Here is a 10,749-nt window from a genome sequence, read left to right as displayed (position 1 = left end):
TTATCCATTTTGGAATAAATGGATATGATGGTGTTATCAAAAGTCACTCTACGAGAAATTGGGAACCCATGGTCATAAAAAAATGTACTATATTGGAGTTAATGGTCACCTTGTTCCCAAACTCCAACATGAAATCACATATACAACTAAAAATACTAAGCCGTGGTCTAAAAAATAGAAGAATACTCTTTGGATCACCAAATAATCTTAGAATGCTCAACTTTTAAAATTGAGTACCTCAAGAAGGAATTTGAAGAGTCAATCATGACTAAAGATATATCTAAAAGAGTGAGAGAAATATTATATGCAAGTTATCACTTTAAAATGACAATAAAGGAAAACAACTCCTAGAAAAAGTGAAATCCAATTACTTTTTGACGAGTCCTTGGGAAACATATGCAAAAATAAATTGAAGAATCATTGACTTTATACCTTAATCTTTTCCATCCTACACACCATTTTATTCTCATACAATCTATGCTCCAAAATATGATAAAATTGGTAATGAATCACCTAAGAAAAGATTGCTAGTCAATTATAGTTTAGTAAATAGATATTTGTAGGACAATCAACATACACTACTAAGAAACAACAATATCTAGCAAAAGATTCACAAAAGCTATATTTACTTAAAGTTTGATCTTATAAAAATCTTTTGTAAAACTTATCTCCATTTGGAGATAGGTACAAAATGAATTTCTTTGTACCTCAAGGCTTGTATGAAGGGAATAATTATTATTTTTGGAATCAAGATTATGCCTAGTATGTTCCAACAAAATATGGATATTATCTTTCCTAAGTATTCCAAGTTCATCCCACCTTACATAGGTGATATCCTTGTATTCAACCAAAGTCCTTTGGTCCATCTTGAACATCTATGAAATTTCTTGTACTTTAGTCAACAACATGGTTTAGTAGTTAATCCCTCTAAAAGTTACTTTGTTCAAGATTCTATCATTTTCATTAGCATTAATCTTCTATTTGAGAGAAGATGGAGGCAAAAGAACATCTTTTCTTTCATGAATTCAAAATTGATACATATTTCCTATTTCAATGTCTCAAGTGCCCAAGTGATGATTACCCAAGTAAAAGATGGGGGATTATTTTCCATGTACTTTTACTTCACTAGTTGTGGGGTAGGTATCTTGATAGTCTTGCATGAGAACATAACTTCATTAGCAATATTTTATTGAAAGTAAATAATTAGTATATAAAGAAACATTAATCAAACTAAGGTTGACTCAAAAACCCTAAAATAATAAAAATTAACTAAGAAAATAGATTGTTTTTTAAAGGATAAGAAAGGTATATTTTAAGCATTGCAGGGTATTAGAGTACAAAGAAAGCGTTAAGATATAAAAGTTCCAAAAGGCCAAACAAGAAGCACTTAGCATTGTAAGACAAAAAAATTACAGTTTAGAGCTTCATAATGTGAAAGTGATAGGAAATCATCAGTTTAAACATATTGAAAGGTCAAATTGTGAATAATTTGTTTTTATTTATCTTGGAGGTATGCAGTGTTGGCATGGAAAGATGGGTTTGAAGGCTTAAAATATTGAAAGGCTAAAATATCCTTGGAGTTGGTCATGCGCATTAAGTCTTTGGAAGGTTGAAGTTTCTTCAGAGTGTTATATTCCAAAAATTGTAATAAATTTGAAAATTAATGAAACTTAGATAATTTTGAAACCCTATTCAATGACTAAGAAACCTTTGTGATAGACTAACATACACAAAAAACTAAAAATAAAATGAAAATAAAATGGGAATTGAATAAAAATGAGGAAACTTAGAAAATGAGCTAAATCCCATGAGAAAATGACTAAACCCAAAACAAAACCTCCTTGATCTTAGTGGATAAATAAAGAAGAAAGAAGGAAGCAAAATACACAATCATAGATTAATCTCAATAATTGAAATATCCAATGCACAAAATAACCAAAAAACTCTCTAATGACCATATATATAGGTCGCATGGGATATTGATGTTATTAACTTTTCATCCCTCTTTTTAGACCCTTAGGGTTCAAAACACTTTGATAATGAGTGTGGCTGCTATGAGCTCACATCTTCAATTTCATTGAAGTGTTAGAGGTCCTAAGGTCTTTATAGATCTAATTCTTGAAAAAATATTACCAAAGGGGAAACATAAATAGGGAAGGAAAAAACTCTAGAGTTTTAAAGGTCTAGGGACCTTTGATCCTTTGAAACATTGTGAGTCAAACAAAATAAAAATCAAGAGTACAGAAAAAATAGAATGTTCTTCCAACATTATCAGAGGTTCTAAAACCTTCAAATCTTAAGAAAGTTCAAAAAATCAAAAAAAAATTAGGACACTAAGGGTAGAAAATAATAAATTAGAAAACACACTTAACCCAAACAAATAGGAGCATTCAAAGGAGATAGTAGAAACCACTTAGGAAAATAACTAACTATTGGGAAAACTTAACATATTATGATGCATTAGGAAATGAAGTGAGACTTCATGGTATAAATAATCAATAGAAACTAAAAGACTCAAAGTGAAAAATGGGGTTGTTATTTTAGGAAATCACTTAAAATAGGGTATATGTTGTAAAACCACAACAAGAACCTTAATATTGATATTTCAAAGCCCTTGAGAAAATTAAACACAAGAAGTGATGGATTGGTTTGGCTTTTTCCTTTGAAAGGGTGGATTAGATTAAATTTGATTGGGTGGATAAGGGAAATCCTAGGTAAAGCAGGTGTGAGGATTATTAAGGGTCAAGAATGAAAGTTGTATTACTTTGATAGTGTTTCCCTTAGGAGTTTAATCTAATCACCTTGCAAATGATATGGGTACTTTGCAAAATTTAAACATTGGTAGATGCCTAAATTATGCAAAATTATAGATCAAGATATATTAAAAACAATTTAAAATGTTTGAAGGTTGAGAATAAGGCTTCATGGACTATTGATCGTATAATAAATGAGTTAGTAACTGTTATACAAATCTTTTAAGTTTTTCATATTTCTCATGCTTATTGTAAGATTAATAAAGTGGGTGATGTGCTAACCAACCTTGATATACAATCATGAAAAAATTTAAATCCTTCTAATTAATGATGAAAATGAAACTTTAATTTTGGTATCCGTTCTAAAGGAAGAACTAATCTGATTGTGCACATCCTTGTTATTATTACTTTTGTTTTGTATGTTTTCTAGGTGATTTATTTATAAATTAGTTTATCTCCATTTTGTCTAGCATAACCTATTAATTGCTTCTGCATGTTTTTTGATCTATCAATTTGAAAACGTGTGTGGGGGAGGAGGGTAATTTGAGAAGAGTTGAGCCAATCACCTACAAGGAATGAACGAATGATACACATAGATAAATTGATATCAATTATAGAAGGGAATAATGACTTCATACTTGAAAAACCATCACGTGTATGATCATAAGGTAATTATAAATTTTGTCAAGGAGTGGAATAAAAGTGAACTTCATCTATTTAGTAGGAAGTTTGTGGTTAATGAAAAGTTAAGAGAAAATGTGACTAGACTGTTAATTCTTTCAAAGATTGAAATTTTTCTAATAGTGTAATTAAGAGGTTCTCCAAAATAGAGGAAAAGAAAATTATAGTGAAAGGTAACATTTCTTATTTTGATCCTAAGAAAATTTAGTCAATTTGGTGTGAAGTTTGAAAACCTATAATAGAGTATTTCACTCTTGATGAGATATTTTGAGTATTTTACTCTTGATGGGAGATTCACTAGATTTTATGCGTGTCATTTTGAAATTATTAATTATTTCATCCATAGAGTTTTGGTCTCTTTTCATTATTATTTACTCTCTATGCTCAACTCCAACACTAATTATAATATGAATAACCCTAAAAATATGGTTCTTCATAAGGGCTTAATTTTGCTAACTTTGAGTATTTTTGTGCTAGCATTTCTAATCCCCTTATTATTATAGAAACTAATTAAGATGATAGAGAGAATATGTCTTCTATATTGGATGACATTTGGAAGATAGAAGAGGAAGAGGAAGAGCTCCCCCTTGAGCTAATAAGTACCAAATCCTTCCCAAGAAAATGTTTTTTAGCACCTTCAAAACCAAAATATTTGTGGAGGAACATGGGATGGATACTGAGGAGGAGGATGATGAGAAGATTCTCCTCCTCCCATAGAAAAAAATCCAAAATAATATTCCTTTTATGGAGGTTGTGGTTTCCAAAAGTGAAAAATCTAAAAGGAAGATCACTATGCCCTCCTCTACTAAAAATAAAATATTTCAAGAATGCTAAGAGAGGTACAAGATCTCTTATTTTTGAAGGAAATGAAAGTAGTAATAATTATTTTTGGAAAGGTAAATTTCCAATTTTAATGGAATATGAGATTTTTTCTTATCGTGATGTCCTTGCCTTCCTCTCTTAGTTTGAGGATTCTTCTCACAAAAAAGATGGTAAAGATCAACCTTCCTCCATGGAGACAAGTCTTGGTGAAATTAGGGATAAGAGGGAACTACCTTTAGATTAATGTAAACTAATGTTTATTTATTCCTTAAGACTGATGAGATGGGTCTTGCATGAGATATGGAGTATTAACTTGAAGTAACATGCCACTTCTTCTAGTTCTAAAAATATGCATCTCAAAGATGTTGATAATGCTTCCTAGACTATTAATGTCCCTTCTTTAGACCCTTCTTCTTTTACTCTTTGAAACTTTGATGAGAATAAGATAATGATGGATCATGTTAATAAGTATGTCGAAGAAAGGATAAAACTAGGAAAATATTCGATAAAAATGTTAAAGGAATTGAAGTAGAGGATTGACAAAATAAATGTCACACTCAAGAAGATTATGGGTTGTAGCAATAAATTTTTTGAGTATCCTACTGAGAATATAAAAAATTTGATTACTAGTATAGAAATCTCTTATCAAGAAAGATCCATTGTTGACCTTGACTAGGAAGATGAGGTCACCTATGTAGACATCTAAACTTGTTCCCATAAATTCATAATCAAATTTAGTCATATTATAAAGCATATTTTTATTAAATATTAAATTATTTTAGAGTTATCCCTTTGTTAGTTAATTTAATTAATTAATTATATCCCATAATTTATTAATAAAATCCCTATTCATCTATTAAATTAAATAAATGCAAAAATCATTTAATTTAATCTCCAAAACCCCTCTTTATTTAATTATTTTTATTAATTAAATCCCTCCACCTTCAACCGAGTTACCCAAAATCAAGTCATGCACCAAATATTTTGCTATAATTAAATAATTCACTTATTTAGTTAAATGAAATACACCAAATATTCCTCTTTAAAATAAATAAGTCATTTATTTAATTAAATCTCATGCAGCAATAATTGTCCTTTTAATTAAATAATTTATTTAATTAATTCAGCTATCTAACTAATGTTTTCTCTAACAAGTCCATCCACTCTCATGCTACATTTGCCTCATCCATCTCTAAACATAGAAGCCCATCTCCTCCACCTATCATAGTCAACTGAAGCCTATCTCACACTTCACTTAGTTAACTATCCATCGACAATTCTTATGTCCTCCTCACCCAATTTCTTATAAATTGTACCTTTTACTCCTCACAAATCATCCACCCTCTGAGTAGAATTGTTGTACCATTTTGAGAGATAATTACTTTAAAAGCGCTATTTGGCGATACTCAAATTTCCATATATCTATCAAATCCATCCATTGTTGAAGCTTCAGTACTAGATTGAGCACACATTTGTGATCATGACCACATCAACACATCAAGGAGGCTATTCAAAGACACAAGTTTGCATGTTTCATTATTTAGTTTCCTTTTTAGTTTAACATATATGTTTTTTAATTGATTTATTTTGTTTAATGTTTGGTTTTGGCTTTATATCTTTTGCATCTTGATTCTAATAGATACAACCTATGGAATTATTGCATGTCCAAGAAAAAGAACTTTCTCAGAGAATGAGCTAGATTAAGGAGATCACTGTGACCTTAAAGAACCTTGATTAATTATATTTCTTCTCTTTTTGATTGGTTATATGTGTGTGTGTGTGTGTGTGTCTGTGTGTGTGTCTGTGTATGTACACACACACACACACACATATTTCTTCTTTGTTATTTTTCTTGTTTGTTTATTTATTTTTAAGGGGCTTCAATGATTTATCAAATGTAATATAAATATAAAGGGTTATGGGCCTCTTCATAACCTATTTTCTCTTTAAACAAAAACACATCACCATTATGTCTTTAATGTTGGCTACATGTATCATAGTTTTGTTTTCCTTCTAAACTTTAGGTTCTTTATCACAACACATATTGAGATATATGTTATCATATATGTTAGAGATCTAACGAATTATCTATAACTATATATTCTATGCATTTATACTATACATAATTTGAGTCATTTATAATCCTTATCATAAATTTAATTTTATTATTAAAAAAAAAAAAAATTCCTTAGACAAGTCTCCCATTTTCAATTCGCTTACATTGGACCCAAATTTAAATGCCATTTGTGATGCTAACCTATTATAGTATGTGTTTCTAAATTTCATAAAGTTCTATTATCCTCGGGTTCACATGAAATCTTATCATCGTGTATTATTCTTTCTCTTCAAATCCATGCACCAAATTAATATATGTATGCAATATATCAGCAAAACTCCTACAAATTGAATCTGTAGAATAATTATTAGTAACTAAAAAAATTTCATTATAAAATCTTGATGCAATCGATTACAAAATATGATAATTATACACACACTATAATAGTTTCATTAATAGGGAAGAGGACCCAATAGTTGAGCACCCTAACTTCATGCTTCTCAAAATCCTATGTGGAAATTTCAAATCACTTCCATTTTTTTACAACAGCTTACTTGGCAGGTCCCCTACTCATAAATAAGGTTTCAGAGCCACATCCTCAAATATGATGCCACATCAACATGCTTTTTGCCAAGGTGTCCAAAACAGCCCCCAAAAAAAGTGAGACCAATCGTAGTGCATTAGAGATCCCTATACTTGTGTAGCCAATGTGGCATCACACTATTGGTTTCTTTTTTGGGAAAATGGACACATTTCATTCAATTATGGGTAGTCTCATTAGAAAGAACAAATTTAAAGTGACAACTATTGCTACAATCTTGTCAAAAATATTGGATTTTAAATCAGCAAGTGTGGGTATAAAGTTAACAACTCCTATAACAACCATTGGAACATGTTCAGGTACTAAGTCCTCTCCCCTAGTGTTTCAATCTATCTAACCATGGTCGATGTCATCACTTTCCCTTTCTTCTTTCAGTATTCACATAAATCAACTCATAATTGTTCTAAGTGAACTATATTGCATATATTTTCTCTATTTTACTTTAAAATATGTTTAGCTAATATATTTCCTAATAAAGATATCAAAATACAATATTTCTTTAAATGAGTCACAATAATATTTATGTCTAAAATTTGTTTTGTATGAATAAAAAGAATTACACATTTACATTAAGAATTAGTTTTGTTTATATCTCATATGTATCTTAAAGCTAAACTAAATATAATAATTAAATACGTATGCTTACACTAATTTCAATCTAATTTTAAGAGTATTTAAAAAATATATTTAAAAGATTTTTTAAAAATGAAATAAGTTTCTATTTTTTTATCTTTTCCTTATAAATTGAAATAAATTTATAATTATTTATTTTTCCTATTTAAACACAATTTTACGAATATTCTATCCTATCTTATATACTTGTCTTTATTGGCCATTTCTTGTTCTCATCATCTCCGATCATTTATTTCCATCCTCATATATCTCATCTCTGTTTCGGATAAACTCCGGAGACGACTGACTGGATATTGTTTTGTTTTGTTCATATTAAAATTCAAGTCCAATATACGAAACATCCGCGTTTGTTTTGTTTCTAAAGAGGTTTGTTACGGCATATTGAAACTGACGTTTTGGACAACAATAGCAAAACATATGCTGAAAAAATAATTGACATGGGTTGCGCCAAAATTGCCTGATTAATTACGTTGAGTTGTTTAGGGTATTTTAATTTGAATTGTTAATCTACATCAAATCCACCCCTGATTTGTTGGGGCTAAAAAGACTATCAATTACATAAGATATAGATGTCTTCTAGGTGGCTTTATTCAGTTGTGTTCTTCGTGGCATTCTGTTTGGTTATACATCTGCTCTGGACTTCTTTAATTTAATTCACATATCTGTAGCAGCTTTCACAAGCACCTTGAATTTCAGATAATATATTAGAATTGAATTTGAAACTTAAAAGGTCATACTAAATATTAAAATTGAATTCATATACCTATAACAATTCCATGTGCACCGTAAAGTTTAGACATTATATATCTATATCTATTAATTTTTTTTTTTAAAATTAATAGAATGTCCCAAAATTGTAAGGATTCGAAACATTTATCAAATCTTCACCTTTTCTCTCTATATATACTAATATTCTCTCTACGTACTAAAGTTTTCTCTCTCTATGTACTAAAATTTACTCTTTCTAACAACATTAACTTTTTGAAAGCTAAGGTTAGAAAGTTAGAGTTTGAGAGTTAGATAACTTTTTGAAAATTAAGGTTAGAAAGTTAAGAGTTTGAGAGTTCGATAACTTTTTGGAAGTTAAGATTAGAAAGTTAGAGTTGGTTATTAACTATTTTTAGAGTAGTCAAAATTCTAACTTTTTGAGAAAGATGGTAATGCTAGAATATATTATAAATTCATGAAGAACACATGTAAGAGGGAAGTTTTTAGATTTAGACACAAGGGACAATAGAATAAATAAAAGAAATAAAAGAAAGTACATTTTGCATTTTCTTTACTACAAAATCTAAATTGTTGCAGTGTTCATTCTTAGTAATGTTTATTTTCATGTTATGGCATAAATATTCGTGAATCATTGAACTAACATTGTGATGTTGATAGCTTTCAAGCGTAGTTCTTGTTTGTTTTCATTAGCAACATACATCAATTTTAGGGAAGCATTGAAGTCATGTGGTGCATTATTCATCAATAGTTTTCTTTCTATCTTCTAAGCTGTAATCATCTTTATTTAAAAATGAAAATTATATCTTACGAGGGAGCTGCCCCTCTAAATGCATAAGAAAGCAATCACGTATTTTCTAAGTGAAAAATCTATTTACCGACACTTCCATAATTTAATTCACATATTTATAATAGCTTTCACATACACCTTAATTTCAGATAATATATTATAATTGAATTCGAAACTTAAAAGTTGAGAATAAATATTATAATTGAATTCATACAACAATTTCCATTTACATTATATTATAATTAGATTAATATATCTATACCTATTCTAATGTAATTAAAAAAATATTTAATAGAATGTCCTAAAATTGGAAGGATTGGAAACATTTATCAAATCTTCACCTTTTCCATCATACAATTACCCGTATTTACATCTAATCCTATATACTGATATTCTTTTTTCCATTTCTTAACAGTCACATTCACACATTTATTTCCCTCGTCACATGCAAACCCATGTAATCCACATAATATCGCTGGCAACAAACCTGTGGTGCGCCACTGAAATCAAAATCCAATTGACCAAAGAATCGGGTTTTCTTTTCATTTGGAGAAAACATGCCTCGCACGACATATTGAAAGTGAAGTTCCCGAGTATATGCTGAACAAATGCCCGACCCGAAAAAAATGCTTGACCCGGGATTGCGCTCAATCAGTTGATTAATTACCTTGAACTGTTCATCGTTTTTACATTTGAGTTGAACTCTACATTTAATCCACCTCTTTGTTCGGCTATAAAAAGCAGCGTCAGATTAGATATAGTCAAGGAAAAGAGAGTCTCGTAGAGATGATGAAGATGTCGTTCATGTGGCTTGCTTTGTTCATCTGCTTCCTGCAACTGTGCGCAGGGCAGGACTTGCAAACGCAGTTTCTTAACCCTCACAACGATGCGAGGTCTCAAGAGGGCGTTGGCCCTCTCGTGTGGGATGAGACCGTCGCTGGCTACGCGCAGAACTATGCAAATCAACGCATGGGGGACTGCGCTTTGCAGCACTCAGCAGGCGGTCCGTATGGAGAGAACATTTTTGAGGGATCGAGTGTGGAATACACGCCTGCTGATGCCGTGAATCTGTGGGTTAGTGAAAAGCAATATTATGATTATAATTCCAATACATGTGCTCAAGGCCAAGAGTGCGGACATTATACTCAGGTGATGTGGAAGAATTCGCAGAAGCTCGGATGTGCTCGTGTTCAATGTAATAATGGTGGCATTTTTATCACCTGCAATTACGATCCGCCTGGGAATTACAACGGGGAGAAGCCCTACTGATTCCATGTCTACACGTTTCTCTCCATTAGTATTGCTTTATATATAACTAGTAATATTGACCTCTTTCATAAGATGGTCACTGAATAAAAGTACTTATCCTTGTTCGGCTTTCTTCTGGCTTACAGCAGTAGAGCCAGTAGAGCCAGTATGTTTTTCTTAGATTATCATAAGCATTATATGTTCTATTTCTTCTTATGATTTTAGGTTTAGCACGTACTTATGACTATTGGATGTTTTGTTTCTTAATTAATCATTACAAAATGTTTGTAGGTTATAGATGATTAATATTTAAAAACAAATCTTGTACAGAAGAGAAGTGAAAAATGTAAGCTGTATAATCCGATAAAATAAAGTGGGAAAGGGCTTCAATACATAATAATTAAAGTAACATTAAGTTCTTTAACAGACAACTCAAAGA

General features: G+C 30.5%; 1 protein-coding gene across 1 annotated transcript; it reads left to right on the top strand.

Moving 5' to 3' along the window:
* Positions 1–9,810: 9,810 nt before the first annotated feature.
* On the top strand, positions 9,811–10,526 carry LOC149557292 (pathogenesis-related protein 1A-like). Its single transcript, XM_089831983.1, has one exon. It carries the CDS (start codon positions 9,849–9,851, stop codon positions 10,329–10,331), a length of 483 nt encoding a protein of 160 aa, XP_089688109.1. The 5' UTR covers positions 9,811–9,848; the 3' UTR covers positions 10,332–10,526.
* Positions 10,527–10,749: the final 223 nt, after the last annotated feature.

The sequence above is a fragment of the Cupressus sempervirens genome, chromosome 5, assembly GCF_028749045.1.
Source record: "Cupressus sempervirens isolate cs-2001-9-10 chromosome 5, ASM2874904v1, whole genome shotgun sequence".
NCBI classification, from domain to species: domain Eukaryota; kingdom Viridiplantae; phylum Streptophyta; class Pinopsida; order Cupressales; family Cupressaceae; genus Cupressus; species Cupressus sempervirens.
The sequence above is the reverse complement of the archived record's forward strand: the minus strand, read 5'-3'. Positions and strand labels throughout refer to the sequence as shown.

Bases quoted from the DNA above. Each gene is read 5' to 3' on its own strand.
- LOC149557292 (XM_089831983.1), top strand. From the start codon at position 9,849: ATGATGAAGATGTCGTTCATGTGGCTTGCTTTGTTCATCTGCTTCCTG.